The sequence below is a fragment of the Oncorhynchus keta genome, chromosome 2, assembly GCF_023373465.1.
Source record: "Oncorhynchus keta strain PuntledgeMale-10-30-2019 chromosome 2, Oket_V2, whole genome shotgun sequence".
Lineage (NCBI taxonomy): Eukaryota > Metazoa > Chordata > Actinopteri > Salmoniformes > Salmonidae > Oncorhynchus > Oncorhynchus keta.
Window position 1 is genome coordinate 71,315,013 of NC_068422.1, and position 21,723 is coordinate 71,336,735.

At 46.0% G+C, this 21,723-nt stretch overlaps 2 protein-coding genes across 2 annotated transcripts; both read left to right on the plus strand.

Annotated features, from left to right (window-relative positions):
- The first annotated feature begins 15,198 nt into the window (after positions 1-15,198).
- Positions 15,199-15,630, plus strand: LOC127912523 (stereocilin-like). The gene is made up of 2 exons (XM_052482179.1): positions 15,199-15,350; positions 15,440-15,630. The coding sequence occupies exons 1-2, from the start codon at positions 15,237-15,239 to the stop codon at positions 15,608-15,610; spliced, it is 285 nt and encodes a 94-aa protein (XP_052338139.1). The 5' UTR covers positions 15,199-15,236; the 3' UTR covers positions 15,611-15,630.
- Positions 15,631-15,690: 60 nt separating this feature from the next.
- On the plus strand, positions 15,691-21,723 carry LOC118362485 (stereocilin-like). Its single transcript, XM_052470550.1, has 20 exons — positions 15,691-15,873; positions 16,167-16,346; positions 16,529-16,711; positions 16,806-16,844; positions 16,950-17,126; positions 17,435-17,584; positions 17,934-17,992; positions 18,190-18,313; positions 18,509-18,591; positions 18,689-18,824; positions 19,026-19,234; positions 19,384-19,474; positions 19,614-19,785; positions 19,905-20,074; positions 20,184-20,339; positions 20,447-20,589; positions 20,776-20,924; positions 21,096-21,193; positions 21,318-21,465; positions 21,545-21,723. The coding sequence occupies exons 1-20, from the start codon at positions 15,691-15,693 to the stop codon at positions 21,643-21,645; spliced, it is 2,751 nt and encodes a 916-aa protein (XP_052326510.1). The 3' UTR covers positions 21,646-21,723.

Consider the following 21,723-nt stretch of genomic DNA (forward strand, 5'->3'; position numbering starts at 1 on the left):
GTTTTTAAAATACGGATGAGAATAAGAAATAAAAGTAACAAATAATTAAAGAGCAGCAGCAAAATAACAATAGGCAGACTATATACAGGGGGTACGGCCGGGTACAGAGTCAGTGTGCGAGGGCACGGGTTATTTGAGGTAATAATGTACAAGAGAGCTTTGCATAAATTTACAAATAAAACCCAATACATTTTTATTAATTTATTTTACCTTTATTTAACTAGGCAAGTCAGTTAAGAACAAATTATTATTTTCAATGACGGCCTAGGAACAGTGGGTTAACTGCCTGTACAGGGACAGAACAGCACTACAAAACACACTATAATTAAATGCATAATACACAACATTAAATATATAAGAAAAGCAATCGAATTCTGTAACATAAAAGTCTCCAATCAATCATTTAAAATTCCTGAAAGGCACCAGAACATCCCATTGCAAGGCATTTTGTGTATTGGTCCACACATAAGTGCATAAAAACTAAAAGCATATTTTCCCAATTCTGTGGAGACCAACGGGATCTCCAGAGTTAACCATCCCTGAGAACGGGTTTGGTCATTTGTACGTCTAAAATGAATCAATTATGTAATGTACAAAGAACGTTTCTGCAAGACTAAAAAAATCAAATAGAGTGCAGTTTTCTTCTTACAGACCGAGGTCCATCCCACATGTTTGTACAGAATATAATAATGAGTCCTAAAACCATCCCCAGTGATAAAACGGATTGCTGAATGGAATGGAATACTGACTCCAATTGTTTCAAAACAGAGGCCGCCGCTTGCATATAAATAATGTCACCATAGTCTATTACAGGGAAAAGCGTTGTTTGAACATTCTTCCTTCTATTTTCAAAACTGAGGCAGGATTTGTTTCTATATAAAAAACAATCGTAATTCTCAGCTTCTTTGTCAAGTTTTCAATGTGTTTCAAAAGACAACTTGGCATCAAGCCAAATACCCAAATACTTACAGTAAGAGACTTTCTCATTTTGGGCTCCATTTGGAGTGAAAATACGAAAGTCCTCAGGGTCAACATTATGGACTGGCTGTGAAATACATTATGTACATGTATGCGCGAATTGAATGTGAGATTGGGCTGCGCTTAGAGAAGTGCTTCCATAAACTAAACCAATTATTGTATTAGTTCTACCGTCAACTTTAATCACTTTATCCCAGTGTTAACCAGCCCACACATACTAGAGACAACAACCCTGTTGACAATACCCAATCCATCCATTTGCCGGTGTGTATCGGAAGAATAATCATCCTTTACATTTTTATATTGAGATAAAAAAAAATTAATGTAAAAGGTTAATACCAATTATTTTATGATCGTATATGCCTATTCCAATAGAGAACCTAGGCCGGTTTTTAATTATATAATCCTTTATCCTATCCCTATAATACATATTCATATTTATTAGGTTATATCTTAAAAGCTAATCATTCCGATTCACATCTGCGAACAAGGGCCGCACTATATAACGGCTTTTTAAGTCATAATATACCCGACCTTTACAATTAGGACATATCATATTAAACAACAAAAAAAAACGACCTTGTTTTTTCTAATGTACAATAAATAATAAATACATTTAAAAAATCATACAGTAGCCTCTCTGTAGTGCCTTTTAGGGAGTCCACTGTAGTTTTCAATATCTTATTTTCCGCTCGTATTTTTTCCATCATTTTTACTGTAATCCAGTCCTGTTTTTAAGGCCTCAACCTCCCCCAGTAGCCCAGGCAATAGATCACGATTTTTTAAACTGCTCGTTCATGCTTGTAAGCAATGCTCTCTATCTTCTGGAGACATAAATATAAAAACGTCCCCCTCCAATGTTACGTTTGGAATTTTAGACGGCGGCTTTCCTCCCGTTTCACTCGCAGAACTCAATGAAAGGTATTGTCTGGTTCGCTTCGATGTATCCGTTTCTTTCTCGAGCATTTCAAAACGATGATCAATAAATCGTTCCAGATTCTCTATATTATCCAGAATGTTTGTATCGTAGTTATCAGCTAATTTTCATTTTTTGTGATTAATTCATGGGACAAGCCTTGCCATACCACGCTGTCACATCATCACCTCTACTAGTCCATGTTTGGCAAAAGGCTGCGAACGTTTAGGTGCATGAATTTCTAACCTTTTTAGGGGTTTGAAATCACCTGGGGTGTCAATAAAAGCCGTATAATTACCTGCCAATCTATTATTCATAACCAAAGGCTGCATAGCAATGGGAATTACATTGCCAAAATTGACCCCAATCCGCCCTACATGTTGTTTATCTATCACTGTTTGCTGGGGGCGTTGAGACGTAATGGTGATTACCTGTGACAGCAGCGGCTTCACTGTACAATACACCTTTGTAAAAGTGTCAATTTCTTAGAGCTGCCTTGTAGTGATTAGATAGTGTCCACGCGCCAAGGTGATTTCGGTGACTTTTTGTTGCCAAAAGGTATCAAAATTCTCCATAAAAGTAATTCCTGCAGATCTACGGTAGACTTTCAGACATTCATGGAGTGCTAGCAGTCTGCTGAATCTGCCACTTCTATGACCCAGTGGAGGAAGGCAAGAGATGAACGGACACTCAGTCTTTCAGCTTGGTCTATAAAGGTTAAATAAAGGTTAAATAAATAAATATATACAAAAAATAAGACAATACTTGTGCATAAGTGAGAGTACTTTTACATGATTTATCCAATCGTTTTACACTACCAAGCTATCAAGAAACATACAATGTTACAAGTCATCCTCAATGTTTTACAAAATAAAAATGCATTATTATTCCCATATAATTATTACAGAGAATCAGACAAATTATGCTACCCTCTACATATTAGCTATATTTGGAAATGTACACATTTTTTTGCTGTTGTAGGAAGCAATCACTCCCCTATTGCTGACTACAAATGATCTATAACTGGGCTTACAACTCACTAACTAGCAAAGGATATGAGCAAAATGTGCACACTTGGCTACATACAGCTCTCGCTTTGATCTCAAAACAAGTGCATCTACTCACGACCGCTCATGCTGTAAACACAGTCCAGCTCAAAGTAAATGGCACTGATCCATATATGGCACTGCTCTATTTGCAAAATAGGTCTACTGCAGGTCTGATTGGTTATGCCGCACCGGTCTGTGTAGAGAATGGGTTGAGTCCTGCTTGTCAATGCAATGGAATCATACTCCGATGCATTCTGCCTACAACAAAATCAGGTGCATAGTTAGTTTTGCATACTAAGTCTTGCATCGTTTGTTTTGTTTCTGTATGTTGCATTGAAAGTGGCTAATATTGTGTTGATTCAATCAAAGTCTATTTGTCTCATGCGCCGAATACAACAGGTGTAGGTAGACCTTACAGTGAAATGCTTACTTACAGGCTCTAACCAATAGTGCAAAAAATGTATTAGGTGAACAATAGGTAGGTAAAGAAATAAAAAACAGTAAAAAGACAGGCTACATACAGTAGCGAGGCTATAAAAGTAGCGAGGCTACATACAGACACCGGTTAGTCAGGCTGATTGAGGTAGTATGTACATGTAGATATGGTTAAAGTGACTATGCATATATGATGAACAGAGAGTAGCAGTAGCGTAAAAGAGGGATAGGCGGGTGGTGGGTGGGACACAATGCAGATAACCCAGTTAGCCAATGTGGGGGAGCACTGGTTGGTCGGCCCAATTGAGGTAGTATGTACATGAATGTATAGTTAAAGTGACTATGCATATATGATAAACAGAGAGTAGCAGCAGCGTAAAAAGAGGGGTTGGGGGTGGGGGGGGCACACAATGCAAATAGTCCGGGTATCCATTTGATTACCTGTTCATGAGTCTTATGGCTTGGTGGTAAAAACTGTTGAGAATCCTTTTTGTCCTAGACTTGGCACTCCGGTACCGCTTGCCATGCGGTAATAGAGAGAACAGTCTATGACTGGGGTGGCTGACAATTTTTAGGGCCGTCCTCTGACACCGCCTGGTGTAGAGGTCCTGGATGGCAGGCAGCTTAGCCCCAGTGATGTACTGGGCCAGACACACTACCCTCTGTAGTGTCTTGCGGTCAGAGGCCGAGCAATTGCCGCACCAGGCAGTGATGCAACCAGTCAGAATGCTCTCGATGTTGCAGCTGTAGAACCTTTTGAGGATCTCAGGACCCATGGCAAATCTTTTTAGAGCCTTCTTCTCCTTTACCAGGACCAGATCACTGTCACGTTTCTCCTTATATCAGAAGAAAGGGTGTACTTCAGCATAGTTCTCACATAACTGTGCAAATGTTGCATTACAACACAGTTATTTTTGCCCCCATCTGGTTGCTGAGGAGCCTACATTTTAAAGAGTAAACTTTCCCCTCCAGACAACTTCCACTCTGTAGTCAAGTCATCTCTGTATATGCCAATCCAGGTATAGGTGCCATATTTGCCCCCTACGGATTCAAGCTCATCATCATACAGCTTCTTGAAGGAGGCCAGGTCAGTGTAGTGCTCTTTGCAGTACTTCTAAGCCTGCTGCCAGGTCATTTCTTGTTTCACATAGATGTATTCCTTCTCCAGACTGGAAACCACTGCAAACAGAGCAGTAATGAGGAGCCCAGTGAAGCTGGTCTTCCTCTGTATGATGCCCCAGTGCTCAGTCCCGGTGGATGGAATCTCAAGCCTTTGCTGCTTCTGTCTATCATGTACCTGACATCAAGTACGTGTACACACCCACAAATCAGTTGACTCAGTGCCTGTGCCCGTACAGCCCACCAATCAGAGAGGTCTCTCAGTACCTGTGCCTGTTCAGCCCACCAATGAGGAAGCTTTATTTTGTGATCTGTGAAAGATAGCTGAAGCCAAATTACCTCTTTTCCTGCTAAACAAATTAAGCTCCTGAAAAGGTAAACATCACATAACCTGTCAAGTTCACAAGGAGAAGCTCAGACTCTACCCACATTGTCTTTGTAGGTCCTATTAGTAAAATGACAGAGCTCAGCACATTTGAATTTAGTCTCTACCAACTTCTTCATGTGGTCCAAGAACATTGTTGACACAATAAAGGTAATATAAGGATTCATAAAATCACCAGGAATTAGCATACAGATGATTTGGAAAATAGAGCTGTTTTAACATAGGTGTAAGAGGGTCCAGCCTGGTCTCATAGAATAGACGTAGCATAGTAAATGTAAATCCAGGACATTCAAATTAGTATGATATGTTAAGTTTGGTATTGTTACATAAGACAGAAGGTTACTTTGGTTGGGGTGAATCAGTGGGCATATAACCCCAAAGGTTGCGGGCTCGAATCTCATCACGGACAACATTAGCATTTTAGCTAATTAGCAACTTGTCATCTACGTATTACTTTTAAGCTATGTTTCCACTACTTAGCATGTTAGCTAACCCTTCCCCTAATCCTAACCTCAACCCTTTAACTTACCCCATAACTTTAACCTTAATCCTAACCTCTAACTCCTAGCCTAGCTAACATTTGCCAGCTAGCTAACGTTAGTCACAACAAATTGCAATTCATAACATATCATTACAAATTGTAATTTGTAACACACAGTATCATACAAAATGGATGATGAACATCCACAAATGAATACATACCATACGAAACATAACATATCATACTAAATGAAGTGCCTTACATTTACATAAAGAATAATATGAAATGCTCTGAGGTTGCAGCCAGCGAGGGTTGGACCAATACCACATTTCACAGATCTAGGCAAAACACATTTAGGCATTGTGGTCTCCAATGGTTTTGAGACTGAGACCACAATTGACTCCATCGTTGATAACAATTGTGATTTACAATATTTGCCAAGGACCAAAGTACCATTTTCATTATTTTGAGTGTACTGTCCCCTAGTGGCGATTACATTTCATAGCAGATCTTTGTTCTCATTTGGAGCACATGGCCTCCTAAACCTAAAGAAAAAAAAGGGTCAGCCTTAACCATCCTCGCCTTCCCCTAAATCAAAACCTGATATTACGTCCATATAGTCCAAAGTTCCATATTGCCTAAATAGAAAAAGGATAAGTTCATCACAACCATTCTGCATTACCATAAATCCAACCTTATTTTAAGTCCACGGTTCCATAATGAATGAATAAAAACAAAAAAAGTTGTTCATGCAAAAAATAGTTTTTGTTAAAAAATCTATGAATCCATATTTGTACTGTGTAATGCGGTGCAAATATGTATCGGGGACTACTTCAACAGGAGGTAGCTTTCACTCACAGCCACGTTGTAATCTTCGAGTCCTTGAACATGTTTGATTATTTCCATCTAATTTATCGACCACTAGACGAACATTCTGCTTTTCTGCTTGGAGCCTTTTGAAAGTGGGGTACAGGGCACGTCGTCTCTCCACTATTTCACGAGGAAATTGTTCATTAATAGAGAATGGGGGGTGTTCTTCAATTCCCTACCCTGTTGTAAAAAGGCAATTTTCATTTGGTAGTGGGTAAGCATAGCTACGATCAGACGGGGCCTTCGCTCTACTCTGCCACCAAAACGGTGAGCTCTTTAAGTCAATTGTTTCCACCTGTTCGTCAGTCATTTTGAGATTACATTTCATGAACACTTGTTCACTTTGAAAATGCATCCTTAAATCATCCCTACCTTGAAATAATCCATGATCTGACATGACTAGATTGGTGAAAGATATTTGGTGGAATCCTTGCCTTCACCCGTCCAACCAGTGATTATTTCAAGAGGGGAGGATGGATGGATCATAGAGTATATATCTATCTCTATCTCTATGGGAAGGATGCCCTCTTCAAGTATTCAAACAGGTCCCTTGTCTCTCCAGCACCCTCTGTTTTGAAGGTCTCCCCAGTGTGCTATGTGTTCTGCAGGCACACAGATAGAGAGGCTGGCGCTATCCTGTTTCTCATTATATATTCCTTTAGCCAACTGAACCCCACAGCGCTGACTGACTGCTGTTTCCCTACAGCATCAATAATACAAGAGGGAGTTATTGTTCCACCACAGGCCACAGTGACACAGAATTAAAGGGCCAGGGGGGCAGGGAGGGATCCTTTCACTTGCCCCACTCAGGTTACGGGGCCTGCAGACAGCAGTCTGATACCAGGGAGCCTGCCGCTGTGGCCCAGTACAGGGCCTGATTGTGTGGCTGCAGTGACCGGAGGATGGATGTGTCTGCTGTGACAGCCCACAGAGACGCGCTGGCTTGGCCATCTGGATAAACCTGTACTCCACAGACCCAGAGTAACACAGGATGAGCCCTAGCTGAGAGAGAGCTCAACAGAGAATTAGTCAGTGGGAGACGTGGGACAGCTAGAGAATGGGAGAGATAACCTGGGTGTGATTAATACCATGCAGATTTTCACCCTGCTTGTGCGTCAAGGTGACAGTCCTGACCCTGGGATTGTTTCAAAACAACACTGAAATCATGCTGTGCTTCTACACCTGCATTGCTTGCTGTTTGGGGTTTTAGGCTGGGTTTCTGTACAGCACTTTGAGATATCAGCTGATGTACGAAGGGCTATATAAATACATTTGATTTTAAATTTGATTTGATTTGATTAACATATTAGATGCAAAGAACTATTGAAATATAGCAAAACAAGTTTGTTTTATTCTTTCCTAAAGTGGGTTGTTTCACATATCATGGGGAAATCTAAACCTTTTTATAGTAAATGCCCTGATAGAAGGGACCACCTCTACAGTATGACATAGTCATAGAGGTTTGTTAAAGTTGATTTTGTTTATACACATGCAAACTTAGCGTCGTACAGACAACACTTAATCCATTGTCCTGTCCTCCATTGTGTTAAACTCACCTTAGAAAACAGTTAGCTGGCACAAGATAGGGGGATACCACTGAAATATGAGGCTAAACTATGGTCCTAATTCATCCAACTGGATCTCAGGGTCTGGGTGAGCAGGTGCACAAAACAAGATAAACACAGAGAGGGATAGTAGGAGTGGGAGGGGCTGACAGGGAAACACAGAGAGAGAGGGAGAGTAGGAGTGGGAGGGGCTGACAGGGAAACAGAGAGAGGGAGAGTAGGAATGGGAGGGGCTGACAGGGAAACAGAGAGAGGGAGAGTAGGAGTGGGAGGGGCTGACAGGGAAACAGAGAGAGGGAGAGTAGGAGTGGGAGGGGCTGACAGGGAAACACAGAGAGGGAGAGTAGGAGTGGGAGGGGCTGACAGGGAAACACAGAGAGGGAGAGTAGGAGTGGGAGGGGCTGACAGGGAAACACAGAGAGGGAGAGTAGGAGTGGGAGGGGCTGCCAGGGAAACACAGAGAGGGAGAGTAGGAGTGGGAGGGGCTGCCAGGGAAACACAGAGAGGGAGAGTAGGAGTGGGAGGGGCTGACAGGGAAATAGAGAGAGGGAGAGTAGGAGTGGGAGGGGCTGACAGGGAAACACAGAGAGGGAGAGTAGGAGTGGGAGGGGCTGACAGGGAAAAACAGAGAGGGAGAGTAGGAGTGGGAGGGGCTGACAGGGAAACAGAGAGAGGGAGAGTAGGAGTGGGAGGGGCTGACAGGGAAACACAGAGAGGGAGAGTAGGAGTGGGAGGGGCTGACAGGGAAACAGAGAGAGGGAGAGTAGGAGTGGGAGGGGCTGACAGGGAAACACAGAGAGGGAGAGTAGGAGTGGGAGGGGCTGACAGGGAAACACAGAGAGGGAGAGTAGGAGTGGGAGGGGCTGACAGGGAAACAGAGAGAGGGAGAGTAGGAGTGGGAGGGGCTGACAGGGAAACACCGAGAGGGAGAGTAGGAGTGGGAGGGGCTGACAGGGAAACAGAGAGAGGGAGAGTAGGAGTGGGAGGGGCTGACAGGGAAACAGAGAGAGGGAGAGTAGGAGTGGGAGGGGCTGACAGGGAAACACAGAGAGGGAGAGTAGGAGTGGGAGGGGCTGACAGGGAAACACAGAGAGAGAGGGAGAGTAGGAGTGGAAGGGGCTGACAGGGAAACACAGAGAGGGAGAGTAGGAGTGGGAGGGGCTGACAGGGAAACACAGAGAGGGAGAGTAGGAGTGGGAGGGGCTGACAGGGAAACAGAGAGAGGGAGAGTAGGAGTGGGAGGGGCTGACAGGGAAACACAGAGAGGGAGAGTAGGAGTGGGAGGGGCTGACAGGGAAACAGAGAGAGGGAGAGTAGGAGAGGGAGGGGCTGACAGGGAAACACAGAGAGGGAGAGTAGGAGTGGGAGGGGCTGACAGGGAAACACAGAGAGGGAGAGTAGGAGTGGGAGGGGCTGACAGGGAAACACAGAGAGGGAGAGTAGGACTGGGAGGGGCTGACAGGGAAACACAGAGAGGGAGAGTAGGAGTGGGAGGGGCTGACAGGGAAACAGAGAGAGGGAGAGTAGGAGTGGGAGGGGCTGACAGGGAAAAACAGAGAGGGAGAGTAGGAGTGGGAGGGGCTGACAGGGAAACAGAGAGAGGGAGAGTAGGAGTGGGAGGGGCTGACAGGGAAACACAGAGAGGGAGAGTAGGAGTGGGAGGGGCTGACAGGGAAACACAGAGAGGGAGAGTAGGAGTGGGAGGGGCTGACAGGGAAACACAGAGAGGGAGAGAAGTTGAAAGTGAGAGAGAAAAGAGGTAATATAACGTTGTTTTAGCGCACATTTATACCTGGAACTTATATAATATTTTTTAAAGCCTAATAAACACATTTTCAAGGATTTGAAGAACTGAATGGAGCGTCATTGGTGAGTACAAACAATTATAATTCTCTTTATACTCCTTTTGAACTCCTATTGTAGATGTCTGCTGTTTAGTATTTTTGGGACATCAAACAAATCCCAAGTATATGGATAGAGATGCATAGGTGGCAAATGTTAACCTATCTTCATATTCTCATAATGTCTAAGACCTGTTTGAAAAGAGAATATTTCTGGATAGATAAACAACTTATTTAGTGCCAGTATTTGAAATCCTTCTGTGCATATTTCAAAGTCTCACTCAAAATGGCTTCAAGTTCATAGAAAGGATAAAGAATATACCTCAGTTGATTGAAATCCATGGAAATACAACTCTATTGTGAGAGGGAAGGTGCTCAGGTGACGGTGACCTGTCATTAAGGTTTAATGTCCACTCTACAATGAAACACTCTACTCCCTGTGTCCACCCCACTGACCCCAACCCATTGCCAGAGGAAGGCTGTAACAGGGGATGCAGTCCAAACTCAGGGATATGACATCACTCAGGCTTAGGCCACAGACGTGACATCACTGTGACATCATCAGCACTGGCTTGGAGGTGATAGAGAAGATGGCAGTGTTTAGGGTCGTGCGCATCGCATTGTTGGTTGTTTTACTGGGAAATACATCAACCAAGAGTTCAGGTGAGGAGACTATCTTACAATTTCTTGTTATGATGTAGTCTAATGGTGTGATGATGCCTTGATATTAATCATGTTTGCTGTATCATGCTCAAAATATGGCTTTTCAACATCACTTCCAGCAAGTACAAAAGAGGACCAAAGAGAGCCCATTTTCAAGGAGTTAGTATCAATATTGCATAAAGGAGGGTGGTGGTATCCTAGCAAAGAGTCTTCCTCCCCAGAGAGAACCCAAGACCAGCAGGTCCACAGCGTGGTGAGGAGCATCATGGGAAGTCTGAAGACCCTGGGCCTCCTGCCCAGTAAAAGCATGGGCCTCCCCTCCCTCCAGAAGCCTGTGGACAGGCACCGTCTGTCAGGCTTCCTCTACAATATCTCCATGTACCTCCAGGAGATGGGTGCTGAGATGGAGGAGCGACAGCTCGTCTCTGACGAGGAACAACTGTGGGAGAAGGTATTGCAGTCCTTTATCCAGTCAGAGGGGGGCGCTGCGCTGAGCCAGTGGGACAGCCGGGAGCCCCCCAGGCCCAGCGTCAGACTCCAGGACTGGTTCCTGTCCCTGAGAGGCAGCCCTCACTTGGACGGGCTACTGGGGCTTCTGCAGAGCCTTATGTCCCTGTCTGAGCGGCAAACCCACAGGCCCCTGCTTGACTTCCTGTCCCAGAACTGGAGGACAGTGAGTGCTCTGCTGGAGGTGGCCCTGCAGGCGCTGGTCAGCGGGACCTATGGCCAGGCCAGCGCCGGGCTGCAGGGCTTCATCTGTGCCCTGAGGGGCCACAATGAATGTGCCTTCAGTGTCAGCTGGCTAACACAGTTTCTCCGCTTCATGGAGACACGCAACTGGAAGCCCGTGGTGAACCTGCACCCTGCGGGGATGGGGGCCGGTCAGAGAGGGGGCTCGGCTGCTTTTCAGCGCCTGAAACCTTTCAGCATGCCCCCCAAGGCCCTGAGAGAGGAGGGGTTGTCTGGGAATGCCACTCAAGGCAACGTTGGGGACAGAAGGGGCATGGGGGGAGACCTGGACTCCCTTCATACACTGCTCCTGCAGGCTTTATCACGCTCCGATGGGGGGCAGAGGGCGGGGCAGCTGGCAGAGCAAAACCCTGCCCTGCTGCAGGGTTTGGACGGCCTCAGAAGGGGATTCTTGCACAGGGTGGGCAGCTCAGTGTATGGCAACCTGAGGAGAAAGGTGTCCCGTGTTACCATGGCGCTGCTTGATGATGTCAGCAGTGTGGTGGACGTGCCACAGCCCAAACATAAGGGCAGATGCTCCGTAGGTGAGTCCATGATGCTCACCATCACCAAAAGGTTGGGGTCAGTTCCATTTCAATTTAGTTAATTCAGTGGATGAGCTTTAAATTAAATTAAATTCAATGTTCCTATTTCTTTCCTTGAGGATTTTGAGATTTCACTGAATTCAACTGGAATTGTGCCTCGACCCTGGTGGGCTATACTAAACAAAAATATAAACTCAACATGCAACAATTTAAAATATTTTACTGAGTTACACTTCATTGAATGAAATCAGTCAATTGAAATAAATTCATAAAAAAAAGAAGAAAAAAATGAAATTAGGCCATAATCTATGGATTTCACATAACTGGGCAGGGACGCAGCCCTGGGAGGGCATAGGCCCACCCACATTGGAGCCAGGCCCAGCCAATCAGAATTCGTTCTTCCCCACAAAAGGGCTTTTTACAGACAGAAATAATCTCAGATGTGGCGGTCCTGGGCTAGCGTGGTCACACGTGGGTGTGGGCTGTGGTTGTGAGGCCGGTTGGATTTAATCGAACCTTTATTTAACTAGGCAAGTCAGTTAAGAACAAATACTTATTTACAATGACGGCCTACCCCAGACGACGCTGGGCCAATTGTGCACCACCCTATGGGACTCCCAATCATGGCCGGATGTGATACAGCCTGGATTCAAACCAGGGACTGTACTGACGACTCTTGCACTGAGATGCAGTGCTTTAGACTGCTGAGCCACTCAGGATGGTCTGCTAAATTCTCTAAAACTATGTTGGAGGCAGCTTATGGTCGATAAATTAACATTCAATTATCTGTCAACAGCTCTGTTGATATTCCTGCAGTCAGCATGCCAAATGCACACTCTCTCAAAAGAGACATCTGTGGCATTGTGCTGTATGACAAAACTGCAAATTTTATTGTTACCAGCACAAGGTGCACCTGTGTAATTAATGATCATGCTGTTTAATAAGCTTCTTGATATGACACATCTATCCAGGTGGATAGATTATTTTGGCTAAGGAGAAATGCTCACTAACAGGGATGTAAAGAAATGTATGCACAACATTTGAGAGAAATAAGCTTTTTGTGCATATGGAACATTTCTGGGATCTTTTATTTCAGCTCATGAAAAATGGGACCAACACTTAACATGTTGCGTTTATATCTTTGTCCAGTATACCTGCTCTTACTTTTACTGTTCTTATAAAACACGTCAGAGACGGGTCATACATGTTGATCAAAGTCTCTTGAATTTCATTTCCATTCATACTAAGCTGATAATATGTCTCAAACAGCTCTTACTCATTAGTCATGAATGATTTAGAGTGAAACATATGACACACGAGTGTTTGGACTGACACTGCTTTAAAATCATAATGGCCATGTTAGTCATTGAGAGGATCGGTGTTACCCTGCATCCCATGCCCTAGCTAATCTCTTTGTCCTCTCATTGATGCCAGTAACACTATCTCCTGGGCATTGTGCTGTTACTCTATGCTGTTACATCAGGCCTGATTGTATGGTGCAAATAGCTTTTTCCACCATTGATCTACCATAATATTCACTAGCTCTCTTACACTGTCTGTGATTTTCCATTAAAGTCCCTTTTATCCATCTTTGCAAAGGTGACCTGAGACAGCTAATCTTATGGTAAGTAATCGAGAAAAAAACCAAGCTTATAATATAAACTACAGTATGGACACATATATCATACATCATGATGGTTTCATTTGATAATTTTCCCTCACAAAGAATATGAGGTTAATAGAAAATATGTTTTTTGTCATATCATAGTTCACCATTCTCTCTCCCCTTGTCTGTGACTTGTAGGGGGATCAGACATAATATCACGTGGAATGCTCAGGCTCTGGGCTTCAACTCGCAGGGCCCTCCCAGCACCCCATCCTTCCTCTCCTGCCCCTCCATAGAGGGTGAGAGAGGGGACCCCAGACCCCCACCACGCCCCTCTCGCCCTAGACCAGCCCTGTCACCCCGCAGGGTGCCCAAACAGAAACAACCACCCAGCTCAACCCCAGTACCCCGCCGTTCCCGTCTCCTCAAGCCCCAGTCTGAGGCAGTAGAAGTTGGCCACAGCCACCTGAGAGAGATGGGGTACTTTGCCTCAGCAGAGATCCTGGAAGCAGTGTGTAACGCCTCTATCCCAGGCCTTACAGGTGTGTCCAACTTCACTGTGTTCCTCTACTGTAACCTGTTTGACGGGGACGATGGGTCTGTGAACCCGGAGGTTGGTCAGGTGGGACCCGACCTACACGCCACATGTTCTGACGCTGCCTGGTACCTGTCTGCAGCCGAGGATGACTTCTTGTGGGTCCACGTCTGCAGCGAGTTCTTCACCCACCAGTTCAACAACACTGTGTGTGCCAACTCCTCCTTTTGGCTGCAGAGAGCACACCAGGTACAGTCCATGATTAAACCCCACTTCTGAATGCAAAAGAGTTGGGTTCTCAACTCACTTTTTAAACTTCTCCACAATGTCTAACTACATTCTGACTGTGATGTTTGCAGGCTGCAGACATGAAGGACTACCACTACTTCAACCAGTCCAGTATAGGTGACCTGTGTGTGCAGCTGTCAGGGGAGGTGGTGGAGGGCGGAGGCAGCCCAGGGCCTGACGAAGCCTGCCTGGCCCAACTGGGCACCAGGTCCCTCAGCGCCCAGGACTTCAGACGCTGCTTCCTGCCCAACATTTCTGCTCTGGTCTCAGCTCTGTGTGGTAGCGAGTCCCCTGAAGCCCATCCCTCCTACACATCCCTTTCGGAGAGCAGCTGGGCTGCAGAGTACTGCTCCAGGCTCCACAACTCCTCCCACCCTGAATCCATAGAAGACACATGTAACTACAGGAAGTGGAGCCTGCAGCATTTCACCAACGCCACCCTACTGGAGCTCTGTGGCAGTACAGAGGGGCTGAGGGAGTATGTTTGTAGCAATGCCACCCTCTACCGCCGGCTACTCTCAGCCTATCCTCAGCTCTCTGACCTTTGCATTGACTTGGATGTAGAACAAGAGGACAGGAAGTGCTTCCTCCAGTGGTTCTTTGACATGCTCCCGGCGCCGTACGACTTTGACACATCACAGCTATGTGTGAGTCCTGCTCCGCTGCTGGTGGAGGCACTGCACAGGCTGAGTGTGTGTGAGGTGGATGGGGGTGAGCGAGGAAGCTGGGTGGGGGCTGTGGGGTACGTGCTGAGGGTACTGGACTTTGTGGTGGGACTCTCGGCAGGGCTGGATGAGGGGGAGGGGGAGGTGAGGCAGGGCCTGGGTCAGGCCATCCTCCTCTCCAGTCTCCTTGACAACGCCTCATTCTGGGCGACTCTGCGTCCCGACGCCTCACTGAGCGTGCTCCAAACCGTGGGCTTGTTCCTGCGCAGGGAGCAGAGCGCAGCTCTCAAAGAGGACCTGCTCAGCTGCTTCAGTGTAAGCCACATACCTTATACACAGAACACATACACATAAACATAGACACATAAAGGTAATGTGAATGCCTCCTCTGTTCTGACAGCCTGTATTATGGGACCTCATTGAGAGAGAGGACAACTCCTCTGCCCTCAGCGTCCTAATGCAGGTACTGTACACCTTTATAAAACGGTTAGTTGGGATCTTAGATGCAGATTGACTGGTTACCTGTATTAAGGTGAACATTGTTTTCTCTCCAGGAGTACCTCCAAATGCCCAGGGAGAGTATCCGCACACTGGTGATGTCAGCAGAGAAAGATGCAGTGAAGAGGTTTCTGTCTCACATGCACCAGAGCTGGGACCAGCTGCACGTAGAGACCACTCAGGTTTGTCCTCAACACTCTCAGTTTAGCAATGGATGCTGGAAAGTAGGGATGTTACTGCTACTGTCAATAAAGACCACTGTCTCCCCCAGTCCTCTCAGAGAGAACTGCAGGCCATGGAGACCATGACATCCGCCTTCATCCACAAGTTCCCTCGTGTGACCCCTGACCTCTTCGTCGACCTATCACAGTTTATACCTTTCATGTCCGTCTCTGACATCATGAGCTTCCCCACCTCCCTGATGGTCAACACCAGCGTGTGAGTTACTAGGCCTGAGCTGCCATTTTAAGCCAAAGGCCAAAGGTAATCGTGTTGACTGGTTCTGTGTTGAATCATAGGTTGATGGCGATCCGTGACCACAGCACAGAGATGAAGTCTCCACAGAAACAGGCGTTTGTGAAGAGGCTCCTGCAGTCCAGTGTGGTGGGAGATGTCCCTTCCTGGCCACCATACTTCCTCAGCTCCATCCTCCCACTGCTCCCACACCTCCCAGTCAGCCAATTTCAGCAGCTGACATCAGACCAGGTTACACATCTCATTCCTTATCTACTCTATAGATATTTTCATTTAGTATTGTGTACTGCATTGGCATTACTCTGTCATCATGTCCCTCCTTAAGCTGAGTCCCCTGGTGGAGTTTCTGGGAAACACTAGTCTGGATGGAACAAGGGGTCGTCATGTTCTACGGACTCTATTCATTAAAAAAAGGAACTTCACCAGTGATAACATATCGAGGTAGGGTCTTTTGTCTCAAGTTGTAACCTATTCCGCATATAGTGCTCTAGTTCTGACCAGAGTCACAATGTCCCTTTGTGCAGTTACCAGTGTATTATACCAGAGAGACGAGGGCATTGTTTTTCAACAGGCTGGGAGTTCTGGTTTGTTACCTGAAACCAGAGGAGCTGCGTCCGTTTCTGCTGGCTTCTCCTGTGTCCTCTGCTCTTTGGCAACAGCTAGCTCTCTGTGTGTCTGAGGGACTCATCAGTGCTTCAGGCAGGGTGAGAGAGAATTGCATGTAAAAAATTGGGATGTACTCCAAAAGTTCCAAGTTCATTTTGACAATTTTTTCCTCCAACACACCTATTAGGATATGAGTAAAATATCAGTATTGCCATTATATACAGTCCATATCATATGTGAGGGGCTCTGACCCTGTCGATCCTGCTCTTGCCATGTTCAGCTGTCTCTCTGGCTGGTCCAGGCGGTGCGGCCTCTGAACGCCAGCACTCTACCTACTCCAGCACTGGCCACCCTCAGGGGCCTACTGCCCCAGCTAGGGGCTTCCTTCCTGCAGTCACTGCCCTCACTACAGCTCTTGGACCTGCTAACACAACCAGGTCTGCCCAGCTTCTCCCCAGCACAGGTCAGCACTGCATGGACTATGCCTACACACTGAATCTACCGGTATGTTGTTTTCTGCTAAGCGACCATTACATGTTGTTTTTAACTTCCCCCAGGCTTTCCAGATATTATCCAAAATTTCACAAGACACAAATGTAAGTAAAGGCTTATTAGTGACCTCTTCAGTTATGTTTTAATCTACACAGCTTGTTGTGCATTCTTACGAGGCCATATTTCCATGGTGATCCTCTCCTTGTCAGCTCACCATGGATACACTGTGCAGGCTGAAGCCCTTACTGCCTGGCCTGTCCCCTGCTGTGCTCAGAGGCATACACCGGTCTGAGATCAGTGGAACCACTCACTGCCAATGCTGGAGCACTCTACTGCCTGACCTGAAGCCTGCCCATAGAGCCATGCTCCACAGGGCACTGCAGGAGGTAAGGTGCTCTTGTTTCTCTGTGGGGAGATTATTTTCTCCTCTCTGCCAAACGGTTCTTTATTCATCATTTCCAGTGGCTCTACATTGTCTTTCTTACCACACTGAGAGCAAATGATGACACAGTAAAGATATGGTGGAATGTAAATGCTAACAAACCAATTATGCTGTCAATCATTATACGCCTAAACGGCTAGTCATTGTGAATTTACCTGGAAGTAATTCCATAAGTACAGTACTTAACCTATTACCAATTACTATTACTCAGGCACATATTCAATTGTTTATTCCATTGCTTAAAAAAAAAAGGCTTTGGCCAGCAACTCAAGGAACTTCACAGTGCAGCTCCAATGTCTCCTGCCGTTTGTGCCCCTGAGGGAGCTGATAGAGGTTCTGGATGGAGAGACATTGCTGAGAGATATGAGCCTGTACAGAGACCTGCCCTGGTCCCCCCAACAGGTGCACATCCATCTCCACTATGCTCCGTCTGAACATACAACACTACTTAAACACCCACTCCTTTGGCTATGGTATAGCATCATTACTGTTGTTGCTCTAGAGGGAAAGCCATGCTGCCAGTGTGGGCCTGGGCTCCCATTAATCTGCAAACCATTGGTATTGCTTCAGATGAGCCATTCAGGATATTAATACCCCATACGCCTCAGCCGTCATCAAGCAAATTGGTTTGGATGTAGTACAATAGTCAGGAGGGGGAATATAAATGAGTAATGCCTACCCTAAATAGATTAGATTCCTTTCACCACCTGTTTTCTCTCTCACACACACTCTGTCTTTCTGAAATATATAGGCTCAGCTCCTTTTCAAGAGGACCCATCAATCTGAAATCATTACCAGAGACACTGTAGAGTAAGTCAAATATTATTAGGTGTCATGAGTATGTGCTGTGTTATTGAATATCATGTGATATTCATACAAATCATTACATGACAAAATTGGAGACTCAGTCAGTACCCAGTTTCATTAGGTTTCCTTCACCTGGATTACAAATGCAATGCAGTCTTCCAGATACAATTTATTCACCCAATCATCTATTTGGTCTTTAGGGACTTGGGTCATATTGCTGGTGGAATGAGCTGTGATTGGCTAAAGCTTTGGACCAATGAAACTGATTTTTCAGAGTTGCTTCAGTTTGTCAGTGAGTTGCCAGGAGGGGTGAGACCAGCTCTGGTGAGGAACCACAAGCAACCCACATGGTATCCCTCGTGTCACCCTCCCCTCCTCTTTCATCTATATTTAGATACATCTTTCTTTGTCTACAGCATTTTATCTACCATTTCAAATATCAAGAAAAGTATTCATGGAATTCTTCAGAGCTTCCTATTTCATACTAGTTTGTTCAGATGTTTTGTGTTTTGTTACCAGAGGAAATGCGTTGTAGAGGAGCTGAGGAAAAGACCAGAGGAAGACCTGGATGGTATAAGCCCCTGGTTTGCTGCAGAATTACCGTACGATATCATTCACTCCAAAATATATTGTAGAAGTGGTCCAACATTTAATATTTCTCTATACAAGATGAATCTAACCAGATTCCTGCTGTCCCAGGGTGAACCTGATTGAGAGCCTGTCTAATACTTCACTGACAGCCGTCCTGGCTCACATTCAGCTGCACTTTGTGGACTTCCTCAAGCTGCCCCGTCATAAGCAGATGGCCTTAGCAGAAAAGGCCATCACTGTGCTGGTGAGGAGAGACTATAATATTATTAGCACAAAATCCTCCTGATTAATAAAATATACACACAATTCATCCAAACATAATGATACAGGGTTGCATGGCATTACAATACTTAATAATCAGCTAAACGGATTGTGCTTTGTTGTCATCTGTAGTCATTACCTGCAGTAATTATACCTTAGTAACTGTTATGGTGTGTCCACCCAGGGCAACTCTCAGGGCCTGGCCGAGGGGGAGCTCAGGGGGGCCTCTATGGACCTCCTGGGGCCCCTGTTGCCCTTCCTGGACAGGGACACCCTGGGGCTGGTGGACAGATGGGCCCTGGGGCTGCGGCTGGATGAGCTGAGGGGGTACTGCCTGCCCTGGGACATCCTGAAGGACATGGCTGCTCTGCTTACTGGGAGAGACCTGCTGGGGTGAGAGACAGCTGGGTCTGTTTTAGGAGATGGTAGAGTGGGAGACCTGGGGTGGTTGTGAGTTGGTTATGGCAGCACTGGGCTTGTGGGTATGTCATGTATGCATTTATAACAGAAATCTGGTGTGTGTATGTGTGTGTTTATTGTAGAGAGGCATCGGCCTGGACGGTTGGGGATGTGGAGCTTGTTGGCAGACTGTTATTTACTCTCTCTCCAAAACAGATCAACTCCATCCCACTGGTGAGGGCTCCAATGGGCGAAACATCAAATTATAATGACTATCACTTTATCATTGGGAGATGACTAATAAAGCCCTACAGTACTGTATGTGTGTACTTTTAGCAGGATGTGCTAAGTGTGTTTTACTACCATATATCAGGTGGTGCTGAGTGCAGACACGGTGGAGGAGGTTCTGGCAGGTCAGTGGCGCTGGGAGAACAGTGATGTGGGTCAGGTCTGTGCGTCCCAGTGTGTGGACCAGCATGGCCAGAGAGAGAGGATCCACAGCCTCATACGAGGGGTCGTCAGAGCACAGAGCAGGAGGAGAAAAGGTCATCATTGATCCACTCTCTATATCACAAATGTATCATACCCACTAGCTCTGAAGGGAAAGCTTGATGATAATGCATTGTGGTTTTAAACTCATTACGGTCTCATGTCATCTATCCAGTGCCAGTCCCAAGCTGTGGTGACATAAGAGGCACCTTCCCCTCAGCATGGACAGCCAATCAGCTGAGCCGGATGGCGGGGGAGGAGTTGAGGCAGTGCGCAGAGGTCATAGGTCAGGACGCTTCACTGAGCCCTGACCGGCGCAGAGCACTGTGGGTAAAGCTCAGGCAGGTTAGTTTTAGAACATCGGAGACGTTTTGGTTTTCATCACTGCCTGCTAAAGATTGGACATGTGGAAATGTGTTGTGTATCTTGTGCACTATCCTTCACCCTCCTCCAGGCCTACAGTCCAGTTAGAGGCCTGAGGCCAGAGCAGGTCCTGGGGCTGGGCTGTCTGGTCACTGAGCTGGGGGAGAGGGAGCTCCAGGACACTAACCTGACTGACCTGGGTGTCCTGGCCTACCTGGGGGCTCTGACCGACTGGAGTCCAAAAAAGGTGACGAGGCTCCCATATTCCAATCTCACGTGTGATATTTGTAGTGTGGAGGGTTGCCCACTTCTGGTATAAGTTGTTTGACTCTCCAACCCTGTGTCTCGTTTCAGATGAGAGCAGCAGTTGTTGGTGTGATGCGGAAGCAGAAGTTGAAGGTGGAGCAGCTCGGAGCTGTAGAAGTGGCTGCTCTAGGACACCTGCTCTGTGGTTTCACACTGTCAGAGATCAACAGACTGGACCCCTACAACCTCAGGTCAGTCATGTATTAGAAATACACACTTTATTTTAACCACAGAAATATTAGATTACATACCTTGTGAATAAAGCTCAGCCTATAGTGAAAAAGGCAAAAATGTCATTTTATGCTGTCTGATTCCACTTGGTGATAATGCTTCCATCAACCCAGTCCTAATGAGTCCTCCTGCTGTTTGACTGACAGCATGGCTACTCTGTTCCTGAGGGAGCTGGCCCTGCCGTGTTCAGAGCAGCAGATGGAGGCTCTGACCGCCCGTCTCTCCAGTCCTCAGGCCTTTGGCCCCGTCAGTACCTGGGGCCCAGAGGTCTTCACTGAGATCGGCACACTAGCAGGTATAGCTGTTCAAATGGGGCAGGGGTTTAAACTCAGAAATCTTTGTTGTAAATTCAGTATATTTGATCCTTAAATCTAAGGAATAGTTAGTTAGTAGTGACCGGTGAATCCACCCCTCTCGCACGCACACTCATTTCATGAGTCCTCTCTCCCTCCCTCTCTCTGTCCAGCGGGTCTGGAGGACATGGTTCTATCTGCTCTGGTACAGGAGCAGGTGGAGGGGCTCATACCCGATGCTATCGCCCTGATTCCCCCCACAAAGATGGCTGTGAGTCTCTCTCTGGTTCACCTCAGGATACTTAAGAGCTGATTTGGATAATGCTGTTTACATAATGCTCTCCAAACCACATCCCATTTTGTTAGTTGATGCACGATGTGTGTGTGTCTGTCAGGTGGTATTCAGTGCGGTCCAGTTGTCGTGGCTGAATGTGGAGCAGGCGTGGGTGGTCACAGAGAAGCAGTGGGCGGAGCTGAACAGTGGGCAGAGACATGCCTTGGGCCTGGCACAGTATGAGGGGGATGTCCTGTTAGAGCACAGAGGTAATAGCATACCAATATCAACATAATGTCATGTTTAACAGTAACTATATGGTATGATGTGTTTTGTTTGCGTCCACAGGGAGGAATGTGGCCCCGGCAACACGGTCAGCTGACAGCCTCACTGTGTGCTTATTGTCTCTATGCTGTATGTTATGGCAACTATCGTACAACACACAGTAACCCATTTGTATTTATTTGTTCTTTGACCTTTTATTGAATTGTAACATTTGTACTTAAAAATAAACCAAACATTTTGAA